A 25,904-nucleotide genomic window follows, 5' to 3' on the forward strand; every position below is an offset into this window, starting at 1 on the left:
TATATAATTCATATATTATAATATGTACATAACACTTCCAGGAATAACGAGCGGTGAGGCCGTTCAGCTGACGCACGCGATCGATAACACGTCAGGTCAACTCGAAGTCGCACTCTGCGATATCACCTACCTACCGCAATGGACTAACATCAACGCCAGCAACAATAAGCTGTTCGTCAGTGGAACTCGCAGTCAGATAACTGACGGCTACTACAGCGTGTGCTCTCTAAACGACGAGGTCTTCAAACCCCTGGGAGCCGAACTCAAGATGAACGACTCAAACGGCACAGTGGTGTTAATCAACAACGGAAGAACCTCCTTGAGGCTCGGCCGACCATTAGCGAGGATACTCGGTATGTCTCCTGACGAGATAAAACCAACAACAACCGTCACAGGTACGAAGTTACCCGACCTAGTACCGTACCGAGAGCTGTACATTCATCTCGGTCAGGTGAGCACAACGTACAACATTCAAGGAGGTCACCCTTCCACTATACTGAGAGCAGTGCCGGTTAAAACTGAGAAATACAACGACGGTAGAACCGAGTCGTTTTCACCACGGCAGTATAAGAGATTAACCCAGGGCAACATACCTGAGCTGACAATATCGGTGTTAGATATAAATCATAATCCTGTAAATATAGGATACCTCAGCTTAACGCTTCATGTAAAATGACCAGCGCACAAGGGCCCGGAGTGAAAAAATGCGTCAATATCGGGATCTCCGACCTCGGAGACACGCGCGGTTTCGACGCTCCCGGAGTAGATGGTAAATCGTACGCCTTGCAACTGAAAAACAACATTTACAAACGCGTTGAAATCCCCTCCGGTGGAACCCTAAGTGATATGATAGATACCACAAGAGCAACAGTCAACACTAAGTACGCCCTTGTCAACACCGGTGATAATAATTGGATAATATACCCATCGTTCGGTGGTAAACTGTTCGACTTAGACGATGTTGAGAGCACTACCGTCGTCCAAAACAAACCATATATGCTCGTCTTCACCGAAGATGACAAGTGGGTGTTGTTACCCGATAACGACGACTGGTTTCTCAATATTAGACTCGTCTCCCCTTACGTGTTTACGGATAACAAAGACAACCACCTAAACAAAGTCGTGAACAATGGAACCCTGCTCGTGGCTTATGTCCCAACTCAGAGACGTAGCGTAGTCGTCAGCCCAGTCAACACTATGGCAGCCCACATGCTATCGAGTAAACCGGCCATACAAAACGTGACATTGCAGTTGGTGTCTGAATTCGAAGGCGTGGTCAAGATACTAGAGAGTCTACCGGCAAACGCAACACTGATCATCAATGTCTACCTAGGGGAACCATCGGTGAATGATGTCGAGATCGTGAAGGGGATCAAACTCGGGTGGGTGAAACGACACCAGTATCAAGTTTGCAACGTTTACGTGCGGGTGGGTGTTGGAGCCGACACCAGTATGGAGGGGGTCAACGTGATCGTGGAAAACAAGATATCACTAACCAAGATCTTCCTGCCTGACAACATACACTTCATGGGTATGAAGTTAACCCCTGAATTATTATCAAAAAACCAGTTGGAAATTATATCGTAATAGTATAATAATGGCCAATCATCGTCCCAACACTACGCTTAACGACCTAGGAGATACGGAGGGATTCGATCAGCCTGGTGAGGAAGATGAATTATACATCCTGCAATTCAAAGACAACGTGTACAGACTGGTGTCGTTATCAGATTTAAAAGAGCCCAAATGGCTGATCAACTTAACACTCGCCTCACCTTATATCATAATAGACGAAAATATGTTTGTCTCTAAGATTAGGAACAACGGTATCTGGGTCGGGGATTTCATTCCGGAAGGGGTTTTCATAGGAACTACTAATACCGAAAAAAATAGGTTAAGGTCTGTTGTAAAAAATAAATTAGTATTTATCAAGTATTCTTTAAACATAACTCTTGATATATACTCCCCTTTCACACTCATCATAGAAGTCTTCTTTTGGGTTTTAGACAATGAAAACACCTCAAGAGTACACCAAATTTTACCCGGGGTGTCAATACACTGGTATAAAGAACACCTAGACCAATATTGTCGTATTGTTATACAACAGGATACCCCCACGGGTCCTATAAACCGCTTAATAAGCCTCAGTGGGGTTTTTATTACAACAGGAAAGTCTATTGACCTCTCACCTATTGCCCTGAGTAGTAGTCTAGATCTTGTAGACTTCAAATACATTAATAGAGTATTAACTGAAACCCAATTAAAATATCTTTCAAAATATATATTATAGGATGGGTCTGTACCCAGTCGTAGAGGAAGTAGCGAAGACGCTGGAAACCGTAGATGGGTTCCGCTTGAGGCAGTTATGTGATGTGAAACGTCAACTAGAACAAGACCGTGACACGCGGAAAGCACTATGTAAAAAGTACAATAGAGCTTTCAATATCGTGGACGGGGCTGACACTACCCTTATGGCAACCAGCATGGGACTAGGGGCGGCAGGCGTTGGGTTGTTAGCTACCATCGTGGCTGCACCTATAGTGCTAGGTATTGAAATAACAGCTGGGGTGGCAGAGTTGGCAGGGTTGGCGCTTAAGTTAGTATCACGCAGACTTAATCGTAAGGCATTGAAACACGACGAGATCAGGGTTCTGGCCGAAGCAAAGCTGAACACAGTGAGTGAGCGAATTTCCACGGCACTCTCTGACAGTAAGATCTCAGAAGAGGAGTTTCGTTCAATCCTATCTAAACTCAAAAAATATAACGGAATGAAACAAGATATTCGGTCCAAGTCTCGTAAGTCTGCTATCAGCGAGGACGAGAAAAAAAAGTACATAGAACAGGGGATACAAAAAGCCCAGCAAGTCTTTATTATGAACACCAAAGAGATCGTAGGCGGTTCACGTTAAACTGTTTCATCGATATAAACGTGACATAGGCACAGACGTTAAGTAGTAGGGGGAACACGAGGGTGATAGCCGTAAGCGAGCCACCGATCCTATATGGTCAGTCAAAACTTACAACATAGATAAAGTGGATATGAAAGCCGACGAACCTAACTTGTACTACTTGAGGGGTGGGCCGGGTAGGGGGTTTGTAAGAGAAGAATTATTGATCGTACCGTATGGCACAGTGTTACCTCCAACCAATACACGGTAAACTGTTTCATAGACACCCAACCTTTTTGTAGTAGGGGTAATAGTAGCAAGATCTAAGGTCCCAACCAAAGCCTTATTTAGTAAATAAGGCTTTGTAGAGACATTTCTTGAAAGTGAGCCAAAACCCCTATTCCCTATACTACTAGGGGGTCATGAGGCACAAAAGGTCCCCTATATCCATGCTGTCTCCCTGGGGAGGTCGTGGGGCACAAGAGGTTCCCTATATCCTCGTTGATTCCCTTGGGACATTGTGGGAAATAAGAGGTCCTCAGTACCCCATGTTTGTCTCTCTGTAGAGATGTTATGCAGAAAAGGTCCCCTATATCCTATGTTTGTCTCCCTAGGGAAATCTTGGGGCAGAAAATGTCCCCTACATCCTAGGTTTGTCTTCCTGTATACATCTTGATGCTGAAAAGATACCTTTGTCCCGTGATTTTCTCCCGTGGGAGATCTAGGGGCAGAAAATGTTCAGTGTATCCCATATTTGTCTCTCTGGGTAGATCTAGGGGCAGGAAAGAAGTTCTTATTGCAAATACCTAACCTGTCATGCCATGAAAGATTAACTCTAGTAACATGAAAGAAGCAGGTGCCCCTTCACTTTAAGTCAAGTATATTCTTTATACAAGTCAAATATTTCTGTGACATCAGACAATTTTTCACTGACTGATTGATGAGCAGATGTTATTTTTATGAGTAAATATGTGCAGTAAATGATCCAGTAAAACCTGCTTGTGTCTGTGAAGTGTGCATCATGTTGTCTTCATTCAATATGGCGTAGCGTGGCTGCGTCATGGCTGTGTTGCTCTGTGTGACCAATGATCTGCTTTTGGTGTGTTAGGCTGCATAAAAAAATTGAATGTTTCTCGGGCACAATTTTTTTCAAAAGTGATAAGGGCGGTAGGAGTTTGTTTTTAATCTTTGATAGAAAAAATATTGCTGAGGGAGGACACATTTTTGTCTTTTTCTCTCAGAAGTACAGCTGGGGAAGTTTAGCAGGTGTTAATGAGTTGTAGATTCAACCACACTCATTCTTACAGTCACTTGTTCTTATAGTGGACAAATGGATGTTCAGGACACAGCCAAGTCAAAAAAGTTTTTTAAAATGTCAATAAGAAATTTTTACACACACAAAAAACAAGTGATGCCGATGCCCAAGAAACATTTCACTTTTTTTTATTTAGCTTTATGATAGTAATGTAAGAATATTGAAACATGTAATATTGGAATAAGGAGACATGTGCTGTGTGAATAAGGAAGCATAAGCCAAACACAGGACTATTTCAAATTCACTTACCGCTGTAAGCCCTGCTGCTTACAAGGGTTCATATTTATGACAGATTTTCAATAATGCGCAGTCCCTCATTACTGAAGTTAGAGCAGGAATAAATTTAATGTGTACAGACTGAAGTGCTATGTGGATTTAAATTTTTCTGAATTTGGTTTGACTGTATGTTAGTAGTTCTGTCTCAGTTGTTAAGGCTCTATTGATTGCTGTCTGTGGTGTCCAGGGCAGGTCACAAGGCCCAGCGAACCTCCAATGGCATTGAGAAGCGGGTACTGGTCCTTGGTGCAGGATATGTTGCTGGTCCGGCTGTAGAGTACCTGTCACGTGACAGCTCCACACATGTCACTGTGGCATCCCAGTTCAGTGAGGAGCTCGACATCATCAGTCAGAAGTGTCCGGTGGCAGATTGTATGTTGATGGACGTACAGCGGAGTCATGAGGAGCTGGAGCGCCTCATACCCGAACATGATGTGATTGTCAGGTGTGTAAACATAAACCTGTCACATGGTTTTCAGGTACAGAAACAGTGTGGTGTCATCGGGTGCAAATACAGGGCCATCATGTGTGTCAACACAATGAAAGCATCAGGTGCAGAAACGTAAATGTGGACATGGCATAGTCATCAGGTGCAGAAATGTAAATGTGGACATGGTATCGTCATCAGGGGCAGAAACATAAAGGTAGACGTGGTATAGTCCTCAGGTGCAGAAATATATAGGTAGATGTGGTATAGTCCTCAGGTGCAGAAATATAAATGTAGACGTGGTATAGTCATCAGGTGTAGAAACGTAAATGTAGACGTGGTAGAGTCATCAGGGGCAGAAATGTACATGTGGACATGGTATTGCCATCAGCTGCATTGCTTGTTTGGTTTGTTCACGTCATGTGGTCATGTTGAAATCAGATAGTATGTGACTAGTAAGTATCTGGGTTAGAAGTGCTGCAACCCATGCTGGTTGTAGAAGCAACTAACGGGATTGGGTGGTCAGTCTTACTGACAGGGTTGACACATGTCATCATATCCCAACTTCATGCTCATGCTGATCACTGGATTATCTGGTACAGTTTTTATTATTTGCAGACTGCCACCATGTATCTTTAATGATGTTAAGTGTGGCGTTGAACAAACAAACAAACAAAAAATATCAAATGGTCTCTGACCATGCCTATCGGCATGAGAGTGACAGGTCCTTCAGTGTTGGACTAAGCATGAATGGTACTCTTCGGATGGAGAAACAAGGTGTGATTCTCATCAAATGGCTCCGTGTGCAGTGTCACAGTTCAGTGTTGTGATCCAGATGTTTAGTTATATGTGGTTGGGATAAAAATTTGGTCGTATTTGAGTATTTGAGTGACAATTTCAGCTTGTTGCCCTATGAGCTCCACCCAGACATTGCCAGGCTGTGTATTGACCACCGACGGAACATGGTGACGGCCAGCTATGTCTCTCCAGCCATGCAGCAGCTCCACCAGAGGTACATCACTCACAAAAATAACACAGTATTATTCCTGAGTGGAATCTTAGATAATTTCGGTGGAAGTTAGAAGTTGACGGAGGGACTAATACAAATTATCAAAAATGGTGATGTTAAATCCTGTTTATAATGGATCAAAGAATGTTGATACATTTTATATAGTTTATTTAGAATATTACCTAGGTAGTTGGGAAATACGAGATAGATGTTCAACAGATGGATGTCAATCAACAGTACATGTAGTTCTAACATGGATATGTATTGATGTAATGGGACCGAGAAATGATACCTTGGAAGGTCAAGAGTCCTCTTTATTCCCCTTGCCACAAGATTGAGAATAACTTGGTGTTGATGGTTACAACAGTTGGAATGTGGTTGTTCATTGACAGCTACAGCAGCATGTACTGACACACAAGTCCCACGTGTTTCAGTGCTGTGGATGCCGGAGTGACCATCATGAACGAGGTGGGTGTTGACCCTGGCATTGATCACATGATGGCCATGCAGTGCTTCGATGAGGTCCGGAAAGATGGCGGGAAGGTAGGACATGTGGAAGCTCACTTTAGTGTGCCAGTTGTAGCTCAGCAGGACTGAAAACTAACATAAGTTCATAGCATGTCTGTCATTTCGATGTCACCCGTTTCTGTGCTCCTAGGCCCTGTTCCTGAACGCAATCACATCGCTATGACTGTTGTAAGTCAATGTTAAAGTATAGGAGTTCCAACCATGGTGGCACTATAATCGCTTTGATGAATGGGGCCAAGAATACCAATGAAAATGTACCAATAAAGGGGAACTATACCTTCTCTTGGAATCAGGTGAGGAACTAAATTAATTCCGGTATAGAAATGGGGAAAACTATATATGAGGGGATGTCAATAAGTTTTGAGCTTTGAGCATTTTTCATACCCAGGTGTCACAGCCTATGGTACGACATTGAACCTTGGGGTGTTGCTGATGTGATATATAAGTTTTGGTATCCTACTCTCAGAAGTTATTGAACAGCTTTTGAACACATTGACAGAAAGAGACCCCCCCTCCCGTCAGTGAAAATGAATAAAATTGAGTATAGAGCAGTAATTAAGTTTTTAGTTCTTGAAGGAAACTCGGCGAAGAACATTGAAGAAAGGCTTTCAGCAGTTTATGGGAAGTCTTCCCCTTCATCTGCTACCATCAAACGATGGGTCAATGAATTTAAGCATGGTAGAGAGAGTCTTGAAGATGACCCCTGTCCAGGTCGCCCAACAACAAGCACTAGTGAGGAAAACATTGACAGAGTGCTTAGACTTGTGCTGGAAAATCGTCGAATCACACTCCACGAGTTAGAGGAGACCACAGGCATTTCACACGGATCCATCAAGACAATTCTTCATGAGCATCTCGTCATGTCTAAGGTGTGCGCAAGATGGGTGCCAAGAATGCTTACAGATGAAATGAAGCAAACAAGGGTCACCATAAATGACTCCATGCTAACCAGATACAACAAGAAACCAGAAGATTTTCATTTTTGGCTAGTAACCTGTGATGAAACCTGGATCCATCACTTTGATCTTGAGAGCAAACAAGAATCCATGGAATGGAAACATGTCACTTCTCCTAGGACCAAAAAGTTCAAAGCCTCCAGATCAGTGCAGAAGGTAATGGCGACAGTCTTCTGGGATAGCAAGGGCGTCATCCACATAGATTACTTACCAAAAGGAAGAACAATGAATTGGAATATTACGCTAACTTGTTAAAGCAAGTGCGACAGTCAATCAAGGAGAAGCACCGGGGCAAGATCAGACGTGGTATTCTTCTACATCAAGACAATTCTCCAATGTTCCAGCACACACGTGTTGCAGCCGCTGCTGTCCAGGAATGCAGGTATGAAATCTTGCCGCATTCCCCCTACTCTCCAGACCTGGCACCAAGTGATTACCATCTGTTCCCAAATCTCAAGAAACACTTGCTTGGTCGTAGATTTCAGGATGATAATGAGCTTATTGCTGCTACTGAGGCTTGGTTTGAGGACCAAAATGGTGCCTTCTACAGAGATGGCATCAGCGTCTGGCAGAAAAGATGGAACAAGTGTCTTGACTCACAAAGGGACTATGTTGAAAAATAAATGTGGTTCATACCAATATTTTGTGTTTTTCTATGCAAGGCTCAAAACTTATTGACATCCCCTTATATGGGGAAGTGAAGGTCAGTGTCTTATAAATGAAATTGGAAACCATTCTAAATAGTTAACTGTGAATGGAGGATAATGTTGAATAGGACCAAGTAGACATTTTGGTTTTATACAAAACATAAATATTGGTCCTCGAGATACATAGACCACCAATATTGATCCTAGAGATATATACAGACCACACGTATTGTTCCTACAGACATAAATAGAGACCAGGAATACTGGTCAAAAATATATATGAATACAGACTTCAAATATAGGTCCGATATCCAAGGTATCGATATCAACTGTCGGATGACTCCACGCCCTGCTACAGTAGCATACTGTTAAATAGCTATGTCTATATTGACATACCATCACTAGATATTAATGTTTTTTGCAAATCTTGTTAGACGTGATTATCATTTAGTGTGTACCTGTCCCTCGCTGAGTCATTCTCTTTCGTACAGGTACACGCCCCTCATCACCCTCCATTCAGTGAAAATATTAAATTGTTGGTTGTCGTTGACCATTCTTTCCGTCATTGTCAGAACCCTCTCTACTCTGGATCATGGTTTCATAGGTATAAAAATAAAGACCACAAATATTGGTCCTAGAGATATATTTTTACCATGAATATTGATCAATAATGAATATGAATACAGACTACAAATATTGGTCCTGGAAATATATTTTTTCACCATGAATATTGGTAAGTAATGAATCTAAACACGGACTACAAATATTGGTCCTAGAGATATATTTTGACCATGAATATTGGTCAATAATGAATATAAATACAGACTGCAAATATTGGTCCTAGATATCCATGCCATGAATATTTGTCAAGAATATATATACTGTAACTCACGAAATTTTTGCATCACAATATTTTTACCACCCAACACATGTTTTTGTATAATGATATTTTTGTGACTTGCCTAATTCTCAAAAATAGATTGCCTTATTTACCTCCTGTAAATCCAATCACATATTAAAGGTTATTGCTAATCTTGTACTCAGTAGAGTATGACTGTGCATAAGCAGCCAAGGGTGTTTTCCTAAAAACAACACACACTGCATGGGCCAGATTAGCCTAAAACAGTTCAAAGGGATTATTTTAATTGCTGTTGGTCTCATAAGTGCAATGCAGCCTATCCACAACTGTTGGATGGTGTTGGCTTATTAAACGGTTTCTAATAAAACAGAATGTGTGTTGTGTGGTTGGCACCTGTCACATGCACTTGACTGAATAACCTGTGATCAAGTAACATGTGTTTGACATGTCAGTACTAGTAATCAGTGTTCCATCAAGGTATCATTGTTTAATTGATGTACTGTCTTGAATGTTTGTTGATTATACGAACTGGTGAATATTAAATTGTGTCATATTTTTGTGAGCTCAAATCATTTGCAATTTTTGCAAAGATCATGATTGCAAAGTTTCGTGATTTCACAGTAAATACAGACCACAAATATTGGTCATAGAGTACAAAATTGCTGAGGTATTTAAATACAGACCACAAATACTGGTCAAAGAGATTTAACTGAAATGTGGAATGCGAACACTGCACAAATTATCTACCAAGCAAAAATCCCACATGGATAATGCAATGTAGTGCCAAGTCAGCTTTAAGTTACAAATGACTGATTTCTGAAAAGAAATTGTAAACTTTCTCAGAAATTGAAATATTATTATGTAACTTTTAAGGGTGACTTCTTTAATCGTGGGCATTTTGTGAAATATCAGCTTCTTAGAAAGCAAACAGCTGACTGGGCTGCTCTCTTGGTAGCTGTTGCTTTCTTGGTAGCTCTGTTGCATTGTATGATGGCTCTGAGGTGAACATAACATGAAGAATAGTGGTATATTTTCTTTCAGATTAGAGCCTGTCATAATAAGGATGTCACAGTCATGCAGATGGGACTAGTGATATTTCTGTCAGTCTGACATCCTTGAAAGTTATTTCCTAGTTTAAGCAATACCATAACTTTTTGACTGTGTCATGGGATCTACTGTCCCCACATGAAACAGTTCACGTTTCAGCATGTGTTAGACTGACACTTTCCCTGTGTGAATGTACTTTGTATGCAACATTTAACTGCAGTTTTAAAACAAATATTATGGAAACTCTTTCAACTGGCTTTATGGGTGAATTATTGAAATGTGACTTAGAGTTTGGCATCAGATGGTTGTGTTGAGTGCATCACTAATTACTGTTATACAGGTCACTTCCTATGTGTCCTGGTGTGGGGGATTACCTGCTCCTGAATATTCAGACACACCCCTTCATTACAAGTTCAGGTAAGTATCAGATAGAAAGTGTTGTTTTTCATCACAAGTGTCTTGCATGTTTTGGAAGAAATAAGTGAAACACCAGGAAAATAATTTGAGTCAATTTTGAGAACACTGATGCAAATTATGAAGGTGAAGGTAACTATTTGAAATAACCTGTATATTTAGTGAACTGACTCCAGTTTTTCAAGAAGGTAAGGCAAGAGGCATTATATTTGTTGTGTTTATTTTATCATCAAAACTAAACTCATATGCATCAAAACAGAACAAAAATCCCCCAAATAGGAAAATAAACATAAAACAGCAGCAATATCCTCTAAAACCGATGCTCGGTAATGGAAAACTAATCATCTGAAATGGAAACAAACCTTGCATATCAGCTACAACAGCGCACGAGAACAGTTGCAGAGCATACAAAGCGGCAATCATAGCATCCAAAAACGGCAGTAATAGAATCCCGAAACAACATAAAAGTCATCAAAGATGGTGACAAGGAAAGATGTTTTTCATCACTATAAGTCTTGAAAACTTGATGGTGGATGTAGCACATCAACCCCTACTGTGGTAATCTCTAAAACCCATGTTCATACCTCACAGTGCCAGCCTCGCAATTCTGCACTATTTGGGCCCATGTTTGGTCCCATTGTTTCGGTTTTAGATGATATTTTGCCATTTTGGAAGTTGTTTTCCTATTTTGTTGATTTTTGTTCTGTTTTGGCCTACATGTTCAGTTTTGATGATTTGTTCACTGTTTTTATGGTACATAAGGGTGTGAATGTTGGCATTTCAACATTTTCAACATTCAACAAGTCATGGTGACATTATGTGATTATGGCCTCTATGGGACTATGTCCTTTATGGGACTGCTGACAATATGGGACCATGGCCTCTATAGGCTCACTGACACTAAGGGACCATGGCCTCTATGGGCCTGCTGACACTATGGGACCATGGCCTCAATGGGCCTGCTGACACTATGGGACCATGGCCTCTATGGCACTGCAGACTCTATGGGACCATGGCCTCTGTGGGACTGCTGACACTATAGGATTATGGCCTCTATAGGCCCGCTGACAATATGGGACCATGGCCTCTATAGGCCCGCTGACACTATGGGACCATGGCCTCCATAGGCCCGCTGACACTATGGACCATGGCTCTATTAGCCCACTGACACAATGGGATCATGGCCTCTATGAGCCTGTTGACACTATGTGACCATGGCCTCTATGAGCCACTTGAAACTATTTGACTATGACCTCCATGGGACTGCTGATGCAATGTGACCATGGCATATTTGTTCTGCTGACACTATTGGCTGTATGGGACTGCTGACACTATTGGCTGTATGGGGCTCTTGACACTATTGGCGGTATGGGACTGCTGACACTATTGGCTGTATAGGGCTCTTGACACTATTGGCTGTATGGGACTGCTGACACTATTGGCTGTATGGGACTGCTGACACTATTGGCTGTATGGGACTGCAGACACTATTTGCTGTATGGGGCTGCAGACACTATTGGCTGTATGGGACTGCTGATACTATTGGCTGTATGGGGCTGCAGACACTATTGGCTGTATGGGACTGCTGATACTATTTGCTGTATGGGGCTGCAGACACTATTGGCTGTATGGGACTGCTGACACTATTGGCTGTATGGGACTGCAGACACTATTGGCTGTATGGGGCTGCAGACACTATTGGCTGTATGGGACTGCTGATACTATTGGCTGTATGGGGCTGCAGACACTATTGGCTGTATGGGACTGCTGATACTATTGGCTGTATGGGGCTGCAGACACTATTGGCTGTATGGGACTGCTGATACTATTTGCTGTATGGGGCTGCAGACACTATTGGCTGTATGAGGGTGCTGACACTATTGGCTGTATGGGACTGCTGACACTACTGACTGTATGAGACTGCTGACACTATTGGCTGTATGGAGCTGCAGACACTATTGGCTGTATGGGGCTGCAGACAATATTGGCTGTATGGGGCTGCAGACACTATTGGCTGTATGAGGCTGCTGACACTATTGGCTCTGTGGGGCTACAGACACTACTGGCTGTATGGGGCTGCTGACACTATTGGCCGTATGGGGCTGCTGACACTATTGGCTCTGTGGGGCTGCAGACACAGTGGCTCTATTGGATTGTTGCATTATAGCAGGCACCCGAGCCAGTGTCACCACCTCCACAATAAGACTGACAGCTGTCAGTACTTGCCACAGACCTTCTTGGGTGTATTAGCTCCCAGTACCGAATTTGAATGCCTGACTGATGAGTTCAACTTAACTATAGGCAACAATTAGCCCTCTTCATTGAAAACTGCTTCACTGTTGTAGTTGGTTCCCACGAGGTGTTTTGATGAACTGTCTCGCAGGTGCAAAATACCTGAAAAACAAACAGGTAAATACATTTATGCCTTGGTCTGAGTAAACATCAAACTGAAGGGGTCTGATCACTTCCTCCTTCAGAAATCCTTTTGAAAATTACACGTAAAAATGTCTTCCTGAAAAAAAATATAATTCCATTAAGATTCACCAATGTGTAAAAGTCTGTTTTTTAATAATTGACAAACGAATTAAAGCTTTTTGTACAGACATATCAGATAGTGTATTTAGAAATACTATATTTTAAATTTAGAAGTTAATGTAATGTAAAGTAGCTGTTTCTGAGGGAAGATGACCCATGTGTTGTCTGATGCAGATGGTGGAGGTCACCCCGGGTGGGGGCTTACTGGATGCTGTAGAGCCTCTCAAATTCATGCCTGGTTTCAACTTGGAGGGGTTTCCCAACAGAGACTCAACTGCCTACATTGAGAAATATGGCATTGAATCTGCAGAAACTGTGCTCAGAGGCACCATCAGATATGAGGTAAATATGAGGCTAATTCAGCTAAGGGGCACCATCATGCCTGAGGCAAAATGATCTTGGGGTTACCATCAGAATAGCAAAACTGATGCATTTGTCCTCAGGAGCACCATCTGATGATATGAGGAAATGGCCTATAACATCGTTTCAGTATGGTGGGATGATGATGACAGGGTTTATACATGGTGAAGGCACTGTGCCGAGTGATAATATGTAAATTGTTTTATGTAAGACCTGTCTATGCAGGTGGCAGACCCTGATGAACATGATAAGGTAGCATATGCATGTCCTGTGTCAGCTGTGTACACAGTGGATTCAACTCTGGATTCTGTTGACTGCAGGGGTACAGCACGGCCATAAAGGGCTTGATGCAGCTGGGGCTGATGGACCTGGAGCCTCATCCTTCACTTCACCCAGGTGGACCAGATATCACTTGGGTAGGTCATACGGGCTCATGTCTCATGGATAGATCATATGGGCTCATATCACATGAATCGTAATAGGGGTGATGTCACATGATGTCATAAGGTGTCATATCACATGGGTAGGTCATGTAAGATCATAATACAGGGATGGATAATAGGGGTCATATATGATAGATAAGTCTCAGAGCATGATGTCATGATGTCATAAGGGGTCGTTTTACATGGATAGGTCATAGGGGATCATATTAAATGGATAGGTCATAAAGGATAATGTTATTTGGATTGGTTATTAGGGTCATGTTATGTGGAGAGGTCAGAAAGAGTCATATTACATGAATAGGTCATAAAGGTGGTCATACCACATGAGTATCACAGGGCATACTACATGATAAGGTCATACGGGGTCATATCACATGAATAGCTCATAGGTGTCCTATAACTTCAGGGTAATTGGGTAGGTCGGGGATAGGTCATAAACGACTTTATGATAGTAGAAAGTTATGGGTGACAATATCTCAGGTAGGTCATATGGGTCGTGCCTAATGGTCATTAAGATAATTACTGTAACTAGAATTTTGATGAAGCATTGGTCGTATGTTTGAAACTGTCCATGATGTAAACAGACAACAGCTTATGGTTGTTGTCAGAGACATGCATATTCTTGATTTACTTTACAAAATGTATGTTTGCGTTTTTGCAGAAGGGATTCATCAGCAACATGTTCGGCAAGTCACATGACATATTTGGGGACAGTTTGAAGGACCTGGTGTACGAGAAGTTGGGGCGTAATGATCACATGCTGGACACTATCATCAGGTAAGGTGGCCTCAACAATACCTGAATGTGTATGTTCGCCATGTCTGGATAAAGCAGCGTTGGACATATTTTGGCCTGGGACATGTTTCTTTCAACACAGACTGCCAGATTCTCAAATTCACCTGTCCGATGGTTGCGTTGAAATCTGGACATGTTGTATGTTAAGATACTTTGTGGGGAGGCAAGTTTTAGTCAAGGCTGTCAAGTTTTACATCTAACTAGCTTTGTGGTCAAGCTGAAATTTTGGGGAGTTTCATACCTAGGATAAAAGGAATGAGTTTATCAGATTAATGCTTGTGGCACATAAAATGTGCTATGGGAATTGTCAGCAATGCTGAAACACTACAGACCATGCAAGTAAAGCAAATATTAAAGACCACAGTGTGTGGAATCAATTTTGGCTTGTGTTTGAGCATGAATAGTGTGATTCAGTGTAAACAGACTTGATACACCATCAGATAGGTTGTCTTCATTTCTGTTTCAGACTTGGCCTCCTTGGGGATGAGACTATAGAGAAGAAGGGCAACCCTATGGATACTTTCAGCTCCTACCTGGCGAGGAGGCTGGCCTATGGTAAGACTTGTTGTAGTCAAGGAATGCCCACAACATTTATTTGGTGGGGGTGGGTGGAGGGGTAGGGTTCAATACCACTAACTGATATACATATTATGCCTGATACCTAGCCCCAGCCCCTGCCCCTGAACAAGGAGGTGCTCACCCCCCTAATATTTTGCTTGAGGCTTTTTTTCACCTTTACTCTTGGTTCCCAAACTACTTCCATTAACTGTTTGACTATTCATGAGATAAGGGACAAAACCTCTTGTGCCATATCACAGTGTCAGGTCACTCAGATCAGAATTTGAATCTCGTCTCTGTCAACCAAAGACACCTACAGTAACATAAGGCAACAGATGTCCTGACAGAATTTCAGCTAATCACAGGAACAGTCTACCAGTCAGCCAACGGAATTCATCCCCACTGGACATTTTAAGAAAGCTCTTAAGACGCTTCTTTTTGAAGCTGCTTATTCCATATAATGTATAATTGGTTTTATCACTGTGTACAATTTTACCCCTTCTTTTACGTGTTGTACCATGCTTTTAATATTTTGTCTTTTAGCATCACCTATTGTATACCACCTCTATAATGACCATATAGTATTTTACCTGTAAAACTCTTTAGAGTGTTTTTAAATAAGCAAATAAGATTGTGTGTTATTATTGCTAAAAATCGAGCCTCTATCTCTTGCACAAAAGAGTCTCGATCTAAGCTTGGATTGGATCGTAAGATCGTGACCAGTTACAATCTACCTAACCTGGCCTGGAGGCTGGCCTATGGTAAGACTTGTTGTAGTCTTGGTAAGCCCCAAACACAGACACATTGAGCTCTTACCTGGCCCTGAGGCTAGTCTGCGGTAAGATAGTTTGTAGTCATGAAAAACCCACAAGCACTTTTATTTCCTACCTGGCCTGGAGGCTGGCATATGGTAAGATGGGTTGTAGTCATTTCACCCTGCCAACTTTCAGCACGTACATGAGTAAGAGGGTTGTAGTCATTTCACCCTGCCGACTTTCAGCACGTACATGAGTAAGAGGGTTGTAGTCATTTCACCCTGCCAACTTTCAGCACGAACATGAGTAAGAGGGTTGTAGTCATTTCACGCTGCCAACTTTCAGCACGTACATGAGTAAGAGTGGAAACAGTGGACACAATGCATGTGAATTTTATGTGTAGTAAACGACATATAACTTAGGGAAGATTTTTCTGTACCAGAACTTTGCATGTCTAATGTATGTCTTTTCATGTTTACATTTTGTATGAAATATTCATTCTAAACCCACAAAATACCTTGTTGGAAATTCCTAAGCATCCCGTGACAACAATATGCTGCTGTTTATGTCATTGTGACGTTGTGCCCACCAGGCCCCATGGAGCGTGACCTGCTGCTGATGCGTCATGATATTGGCATCTCATGGCCAGACGGATCTCTGGAACAGCGGCAGCTCAACCTGGTAGTGTACGGAGACCAAGAAGGGTACTCTGCTATGGCCAAGACTGTCGGGCTGCCCTCAGGCATTGCCGCCAAGATGATCCTGGAAGGTCAGTGCTACACTGTCAGGCATCGAGTGAGTGAGTGAATGCGTGAGCAGGCGAGTGATCCTGCAAGGTCAGTGCTACACTGTCAGGCATTGAGTGAGTGAGAGAGAGAGAGAAAGAGAGAGAGAGAGAGGGGGGGCGAGTGAGTGATGCTGGAAGGTCAGTGCTATACAGTCAGGCATTGAGTGAGTGAGTGACTGATGCTGTATGATCATTGCTTTACTGTCAGGCATCGAGCGAGTGAGTGAGTGAGTGATGCTGGATGGTCAGTGCTTTACTGTCAGGCATCAGGTGGCGGGTATGTGCGTGATTGGTGTGCTGGTGGGTGGGTGAGGGGAGGGTTACTGGTCGATTGAGTGACCCAGGAAAGTGAAGATTGAACAGAACTTGTTTGAGTGAGCGAGTGATCATGGAAAGGCAGTACCATGCAGTCATGCATTATGAGTAAATGAGGGAGGGCAAGGTGGGAACAACATCAAAGAGCATTGTCACCACGATAATCCAATGCTGTACAGCTAGTGAGGTGGTTGCACTGTTATGGGAGAACTGATTGACATGGTGCCACACAAGAAACATATATATATATGAGTCCTGCACTATTTTCCAGGTGAGATTCAGGAGAAGGGCATCGTCATTCCATTGTCGAGGAATGTCTACCAGCCCATTATGTCACGCCTGAACCAAGAGGGTATTCGATGCACGGAGAAGATCAGTCTACTGTAATATGTATTAAGGACACCAGTATCTGCCAGGAGGAAGAAACACTTGATACACCCCATATCAGACATTCTGACAAATGTAGAAGTGTCATGCTGAGGTTAGTGGAGAAAGTACAAGGCAGACATCGGATATATTTTTTATGCTGTATCTTCACAAGTTACAGCTTGTTCAACTTGACCTGAGCTACTCTACATATGCATGACGTGGGAGGTCAGTTGGCACAAACGGCACATCGAGTTAACTTCATTAAATAGGGGAGGAGAGAATGTTATTAATGTTGCATTCATGCAGTTGGTGTTGTAATGGAATTGTTTATGCTGTCATATGCTGACTATTTGGGTTTACTAACTTTACAATTTAAACACCTTAGTTACTTTCCCAATCTAATTCACTGTCGCTATCACACCCAGTTCACTTATCACTGGAAACACTGCTGCTGCTGCTGCTTGCTGTCAAGAAGCTCAGACCAGAAACATTGGACAATCTGTAGCTCTTAGTTTAAAGAAAGTTAGGACATTGCTGATCAATACTTGACACTGAGATGTCAAACAGCGACCTTGCCTCAGCTGTTTGGACAATCAAATGGCAAAGGTGCACCCCTTCACAATGATAGACACAATCAGGTGTGACATCACGCAATGCATTAGTATTCCCTTGATCAGGTCGGTCTGAACAAGCTGTAATGGCATGTCACATGACGAGGTGATTGTGGAACTCATGCTCTAACCTGGCTGCAGTTTTCTGTTGATGTAGTTGATAACAATATCATACTTCCTAAAGATAGAAATACAAACCCTAGATTTGTGCCTTTTTTCCATCAAAGAATATATTTCCATTAGTGTGTAGTGACATGTGTGATTGGTGTGACCAAGTTATTACATTCTCTAACCTTCCTACTTCGAAATATTTACAACTCGGAAAAATTTAAGGATGGGCCAAACTTAAAGCTTTACTTTAATTGATATGTTGATCCTTATATATTTCCATAGTAAATTGTGCAATTAATAAGTGTTTAATCTTATAATTGATATGTCAATGTTGCAGATAGTTTGAGTATCCAAAAATAGATACATCAACATTGCCTCTGGCACAGATTTGTTTACATTGTGTCACATCTTTCTCGCCTGTCTCATTTCACCTTTATGGCATACCGACTGAGTGTCCAGTATTGACTAAGAATGTTAAGGAAAATCAATTTTATACTTATAAGATCTGCCCGTTTCTACAACAGTGTCTTAAACTGCTGTTTGTTGTCATCTAATTGGTAAAGATTTTGCACATGTGCGAAAGTGTGGAAATTCGTGCAATTCTCACCTTCGCGCAGACCTAGGTTTCATGAAGGATGGTGCTGACATTTAGCTGATCGTGAGGCCTAATGTATTCCTTGACCCACCTGAAATTTTTTGTCTTCACAGTTATGATTTTGTTAAAGGTACACATCAAATCACAGCAATATGTAATAGATATAGTCAGTGTGAATAGCATAATTCGAAGCATATCACCTTGGAAGCATTGTTTGGCCCAGGAAATACAGGTGTGTACAGCCTGCTGATTGGCAGAAATTGATGAATGCCCCATTTTGATTGAGAGACTGCCTCGGCCTATCATAATCTTGATGCTATTTTATTTTAGGTCGATGCTATAATTCCAATAATAATTAGTCAATCAGTGTTCAGATAATTGATATTTTTCACATCACACAGGTGATGAACAGTGAATATGCTATATGCAGTACCCTGGGGGTTTTAATGGGAATTGGGGTGCAAGCTGCATGTGGGGATGCTTCATTGGGTGGAAGAAAAGGTATGTACATGTGATAAATCATACAAGTGCTGGATACTTTGCTTGATAGTTGTGTTATTGTTATGATATGTCTTCAGGTGAGTAGCACTAGTGTCTGGAAACATTGATGCTTAAATTTCCATATATGGAAATGTTTACTTCCAAAATGACAGTAGTGCACCTCTCCCTGAAGGTGTATATTTTTATTTACATGTATTAACTAATTAAAAAAACATATTTTAATAATTATTATTGATCAACTCAAAATTGTATGGGTCTCGGATGACATGTTCAAATTTGGATATTGATGTAATTTTATGATGCACAGTTTGATTGGAATACACTGATTCTCCAAAATGATAGGAGCATGAATGGGTTTAATTGTGTTCTGTGAAGTGTTGAGAGAGAATATGCTGGATGTGTATGCAGATATCTGTGCACTAACTATATTCATTGTCATTGTTTGTAGTGTATATCAAGCAGCATTTCATGACCTACAATGTTCATTTCGTGGGATTATATTACATGATCTTGTATTTCAATGTGGAAGTGCATGGGTACGAGAACAGATAAGCGATATTTATGTGGCTTAGCTATATAAGTTTCACTGGTGTTTGGATACATTTATACTACAGTTTTAATGGACTGATGATTAGACTGAGAGGGCCAGTGCATTACTGTGACTTTTGTTACCCTTACTATGCTGAACAGCAAAAGAAATGCACGTTTCGAAAAATAAAATCTCATAAAAGTAAACATCTTCTATTTAAAAACTCGGCAAAAAAACCCATTTTTGCTGTTCAGTATATGTTAATAATGTAAATTTTCCAGTCACTTTTAGTTTACTAATACAGTGCTGCTATTACACGGTATATTCATATTTTGGAGTGTTTTGAAATATTGTCAAGTTACCTGTATGTCAATATACATCTATATATTTTTTATATATCCATGTGTATGAACAATAACTTTGCGTTTCAATTAGTTGTGGCCATGTTCATACTGCTGCTAGGCAACAACCAGTAACACTTTCCCATATATGGAAGTTGTGCCCTGCAATGCTAGCTACTGTAAAGTTTCTTATGTGATGGGAAGGACACGCTGTAATGTGCCTATCCCTGATTTCCCCACCATTATTTTGCTGGAGTGAAACTAAACTCACTCACTCTTGTATTGTGCTTCCAGTAACTTTTACATGGTGGTGACTTGATATCTGTTTGGAGGCCTAACACTGTTTACCTCATATGTGTTGGTGTTTACCTGATATCTGTTTGGAGGCCTGGTGGTGTTTACCTGACATCTGTTTGGAGGCCCAGTGGTGTTTACCTGATATCTGTTTGGAGGCCTTGCAGTGTTTACCTGATACCTGCTGGGAGGTACCACTATTTACTACCTCAAAGATTACAAAATTCTGCAGTGACACTAGTGGTTCATTGGCAGGAAACGATCAATGTTGATTGCCAACATTTTGCAGTATTAGAGAAATGTGCCAGATTTTCTATGCTCTCTTAGCGCTAAGATAGTTGTATGTATTGGACATAAACTTTAGCTTATGATTATCTTAGCGCTCAGAGGGCTTAGAAAATCTAGGCCCTGCCATGAAATGGCGGGCTGGCATCATCCCAGATGTTAGGTACGAAAATTCTGTAAGTGTGTTTTATGTTGTCTGTGGACAGGCATTATCAAAAAAGAACAATAGACACTGTCGCCATGGTTACACTGTGTGATATGTATTGACAGATCTGAATCTGAATACTGTAAGACATGCTGTAATGCTAATTGTTTCAACAAGATGCTGCTTAGGCACCATCATAATTTATGCCCAGTGGGAGTGATGATGATTTTTGTACAGAGGCGTGTGCAATGTGAATGATCCATCGTGAACCAACCCCACGAGCCCTGCTGCTCCTCCACAACCCCCCACTCACACACAGACACACACACCCACCACAAACATTACACACACCCCATTAAATATTTTACAAGCTCTTTACAACAAACACTTGTGGCAGAATCTCTCCCTTCTAATCCAGTATTTAGCATTGCTGTTATTGTTTGCAGGAATCTCAGCTTTAACATGACTTTGTTGAAGGATGACTTCACTGAATGGATTTTCATTCTCTGTTGTGAGTAAATAATGAGTTTTGAAAGCCATGGAGAACTCAGTAGTGGTGTACATCAGAATATCAAAAAGAGATTTCTACAGCTGTCCCTATTTGTAACAGTAACAGCTGTTTAATTGTTCATTTTCAATATTTAATTCAAGTTCTGTCAAACCAGGTAATGCCCATACTGGCTTATTCCCCAGTAGCTGTCCGGAAAAATGAGGTAGGACTCTTTATGTCCCTAGGTGTCAACTTATTATGCATAAGATTTCTGAAAAATGATGGTCCTGCTACAGCTATAGCCAAGTCTGTTAGCACCAGTTTAGTTCTAACAGTATGGAAATACATGCAGTAGATGAGCGTTAACCTGCATTCAGTGCTAGTCATTATAGTTACATATACACCAGAGTGTCGTCATGTACTGTGTAATACGCTGTAAGTGTTACAGTGTTACCACTGGAGCTGTATTACAGGTGCAGCAAATGTAAATTAGTACACAACATTTTTATATTAACTGGATTTGTTCAGTGGAAATAGATAGCAGCATTATCTGGAGTTGTTCATGCATGTAGACAGTATTATATTGTTTGTATTGTAGATATTGTTGGAATAAATGGTTTCCATACCAACCTTGATGTGGAGTGTTTTGTTTAGAAGACATGAAGTAGAGTGAAGTAGAAGACAGAAGGAGAAAGCAAGCTGATTCAACACGATTCTCCTGCTTGATAGGAGACGAATAGTCTTAGTGATGTACGACTCAGTCTCAGTCAACCATGCTTGTGAAACTTGACAGCTTGGCTATTTTGCTGAGAGAACTAGAAACAAAAATATGTTACTGTAAAACATTTTCGTTGAACATCTTTAGCACTACTCAAAAGCATCTTTAAAGGGGCACTGATGCGGAGCATTTTCCGTGGACTGGTGTAAACTATTGTTATTGTTTTTCTCCCGTGAGTACCCGGATGATATCCCACAATTCGTGACTGGTTCGTGACCTCTGCTGCGCAGTCCGTAAGCGCAATTGATAGTTTAAAGGGGCACTGATGCGGAGCGAATAATGTTTCTCGTCAACGGTCTAATTACGAAATCAAACCGCAAATTGGTCAGCGCCCGCTCCTTCGACCGTGACGGACAAAGGAACTGGGCTCCTGTCCATATTAGCAGAATTTCTTCACCTAAACAGTCGGGAGGCCGGATGCCCATCATATGCCATTTGTTTAAAAATATCCATGGTATTCCTTGTCTGATCGTAACCAAATATCCCAGCAGTGTAGTTCTTTTCGGATGCTTGGATGGTATACTTACTTGATCCTATTTCAGTGTTTTTAACCTCATATTTAATCATGTTACATGAAAATATGATGTCTACAGGCACGTAGCCATTTGTTTCAGTACGGAAGATTGCAAAGCTTTATATTTAGGTAATTCTGAGTGTTGGTTCAGCTGTGATAGCAAATATCTTACGAAAATTTTGGTAGCTATGGTAGCTACAATGGTTTATTATTTATGATAATAAAAACACACAGTTGATTTATTTGAATTCGTAAACAAAAAACGATGACTTTGCCTTTGGTAGAGAAATCTGAAAATTTTCTTTCGTAAAAAACCCTTATTTCGCCTATTTACCCAAGTACACAGCAAATGCCTGTGTGTATTCCTTATGTAACGAAATTCCGTTGGTATCCTCAAAACAGTTTCGGGCCATAAGTGTTTTCAGGCTGCATGCGACACAGAGATTACATCCTCCTTGCTGTAACTCGCGTTTGATGGTGTAAACCTACACGTGTTATTTGTCATCATTCTCTTGATGGTCAATTCATGAATTTATAACAGGTATAATTAGTAGCAACACCACTTCGGTTACTCAACAAAGGTTCCCATTTGGCATTTCTCCTGTCTGGAGTAAATACTCAACATTATAAATTAAGGTCTGTAATGGCAAATGTATTGTATGTTATGTAATATGTGCATGTAAGTGATGCAAGAGGGTTTATCACCTGAGTTACAAAAACAAACATCGATCAAAGGATTAACCGATAACACACTGATTGATTAATTACTCAGTTGATCTGTCTGTAATTAAAGGGGCACTGATGCGGAGCATTTTCCGTGGACTGGTGTAAACTATTGTTATTGTTTTTCTCCCGTGAGTACCCGGATGATATCCCAGAATTCGTGACTGGTTCGTGACCTCTGCTGCGCAGTCCGTAAGCGCAATTGATAGTTTAATTATAGACAGATCAACTGAGGTGAAGTCAATTGTACTTCATTACAAATGTATTATGAAAACAAATGAAACACTTTGAAGGTTAATCATCTGCCAGTGGTAGAAATGGTAAAAAACTATTAGGACGGAAAAATAACGAAGCCAATGTACGTCTCTATATTTTGTCTCATAACCCTAATTAGTTTATTGTCATATTTGTATGATTCTGAAAATTAATAAAAGAACACACGATTTGCTTATATTCATAGTAAATTTCTAACATAACAGCAATATTTATACATTGTATAGATTGCCAATGTGGATCCTATTTCACACACATACGCGATCTGACCCGTGAAGGTCCCGGGGTAGAATAGGCCTTCAGCAACCCATGCTTGCCATAAAAGGTGACTATGCTTGTCGTAAGAGGCGACTAACGGGATCGGGTGGTCAGACTAGCTGACTTGGTTGACACATGTCATCGGTTCCCCATTGCGCAGATCGATGCTCATGTTGTTGATCACTGGATTGTCTGGTCCAGACTCGATTATTTACAGACCGTCGCCATATAGCTGGAATATTGCTAAGTGCGACGTAAAACTAAACTCACTCACTCACTCACTCACTCATACGCGATCTAGTGTGTGTTTTCTGTCATACAGATTCTGCTGAATGCTACAACAAATAAATTAATACAAAATGCAAATAATGAACGTAAAACAGACTAATTTTATAGCAACGATGTCAGGCTACTACCTTGTTCAGGAATGTATCCATCAATATCCACGTAAAAGAAATCGTATTCCATTCATCTGCAGCTGGTAAATAATCCTGCTCTGTGTCGCGTGTCTTACAACTGTCTCATTTGCGAAAAAGTAACACATCGTTTCACGTCTTTCGTTGGTGAAAACTAGATAAACCTCTCATTGGTCTCCCAAGATAGCACACCTGGCAACTAATTGTATGATGTCCACTATTCTAAGTAATTTAGTTGACCAATATTGAGCAATCAATCAATCAACGCAAGGGTGGTTAATTCTTTGAAGGGAGGATGTTGTTTTTTGCACTCACACTTTACGACAGGGTGTAGTTATCTACACACACTGCCTTTTGACAAATCCTCTAGAAGAACAAAAGTAATTAATCAATCAGTGTGTTATCGGTTAATCCTTTGATCGATGTTTGTTTTTGTAACTCAGGTGATAAACCCTCTTGCATCACTTACATGCACATATTACATAACATACAATAAATTTGCCATTACAGACCTTAATTTATAATGTTGAGTATTTACTCCAGACAGGAGAAATGCCAAATGGGAACCTTTGTTGAGTAACCGAAGTGGTGTTGCTACTAATTATACCTGTTATAAATTCATGAATTGACCATCAAGAGAATGATGACAAATAACACGTGTAGGTTTACACCATCAAACGCGAGTTACAGCAAGGAGGATGTAATCTCTGTGTCGCATGCAGCCTGAAAACACTTATGGGCCGAAACTGTTTTGAGGATACCAACGGAATTTCGTTACATAAGGAATACACACAGGCATTTGCTGTGTACTTTGGTAAATAAGTGAAATAAGTTTTTTTTTACGTAAGACAATATTCAGATTTCTCTACCAAAGCCAAGGTCATCGGTTTTTTGTTTACGAATTCAAATAAATCAACTGTGTGTTTTATTATCATAAATAATAAACCATTGTAGCTACCATAGCTACCAAAATTTACGTATGCTATTTGCTATCACAGCTCAACCAACACTCAAAACTACCTAAATATAAAGCTTTGCAATCTTCCGTACTGAAACAAATGGCTTGCTACGTGCCTGTAGACATCATATTTTCATGTAACATGATTAAATATCGAGGTTAAAAACACAGAAATAGGATCAAATTGGATCAGTAAGTATACCATCCAAGCATCCGAAAAGAACTACACTGCTGGGATATATGGTTACGATCAGACAAGGAATACCATGGATATTTTTAAACAAATGGCATGTGATGGGCATCCGGCCTCCTGACTGTTTAATGGCCTGCTGAGCTTATGCTAAATAATAAAAGTGAAATGTTGTGCGCGTAACCATTTAATACTGCCATTAAAATGAAAAGTAATTTTGACATGGCCGCTTCCCAGTCTTCAATTTGTCACTATATGAATGAGTGTCTGTAAGAACAAGTGTGACTGAATCTATAACTCATTAACACCTGCTAAACTTCCCAAGCTGTGTTACTGAGAGTAAAAAAAATGTTTTCCTCCCGCGTCACTTTCTTCTCTATCAACTTTTCTTACCGCGCTCGTCACTTTTGGAAAAAAATGTGCCTGAGAAATATTAAATGTTTTATGCAGCCTTCTTTCCGGCACACAGTGGACAACACTACAGTGGACAACATTACAGCATGCCACAAGTTATATGAAGCAGTTCATCAAATCTCGTCGGCGGTCACAAGTAATTATAGTACTTTGGACATTCTAGAAGTTGGTGAGTCAAAAATGAAAGGTACAGCT

At 40.9% G+C, this 25,904-nt stretch overlaps 1 protein-coding gene across 1 annotated transcript in view; it reads left to right on the forward strand.

The window, feature by feature from the left end:
• Positions 1-21,814, forward strand: part of LOC137295597 (alpha-aminoadipic semialdehyde synthase, mitochondrial-like) — a 48,586-nt gene extending 26,772 nt beyond the window's left edge. Inside the window, exons 12-22 of the mRNA XM_067827027.1 lie at positions 4,667-4,924; positions 5,808-5,918; positions 6,350-6,458; positions 10,293-10,369; positions 12,712-12,775; positions 13,076-13,243; positions 13,582-13,677; positions 14,366-14,481; positions 14,966-15,054; positions 16,405-16,581; positions 17,186-21,814. Of these exons, the coding sequence (XP_067683128.1) occupies positions 4,667-4,924; positions 5,808-5,918; positions 6,350-6,458; positions 10,293-10,369; positions 12,712-12,775; positions 13,076-13,243; positions 13,582-13,677; positions 14,366-14,481; positions 14,966-15,054; positions 16,405-16,581; positions 17,186-17,301 (1,381 nt within the window). The 3' untranslated portion in view covers positions 17,302-21,814. The remainder of the gene's footprint in view (positions 1-4,666; positions 4,925-5,807; positions 5,919-6,349; positions 6,459-10,292; positions 10,370-12,711; positions 12,776-13,075; positions 13,244-13,581; positions 13,678-14,365; positions 14,482-14,965; positions 15,055-16,404; positions 16,582-17,185) is intronic.
• The last annotated feature ends 4,090 nt before the right edge of the window (positions 21,815-25,904 follow it).

This window comes from Haliotis asinina, chromosome 9, assembly GCF_037392515.1.
Source record: "Haliotis asinina isolate JCU_RB_2024 chromosome 9, JCU_Hal_asi_v2, whole genome shotgun sequence".
In the NCBI taxonomy this organism is placed as follows: Eukaryota; Metazoa; Mollusca; class Gastropoda; order Lepetellida; family Haliotidae; genus Haliotis; species Haliotis asinina.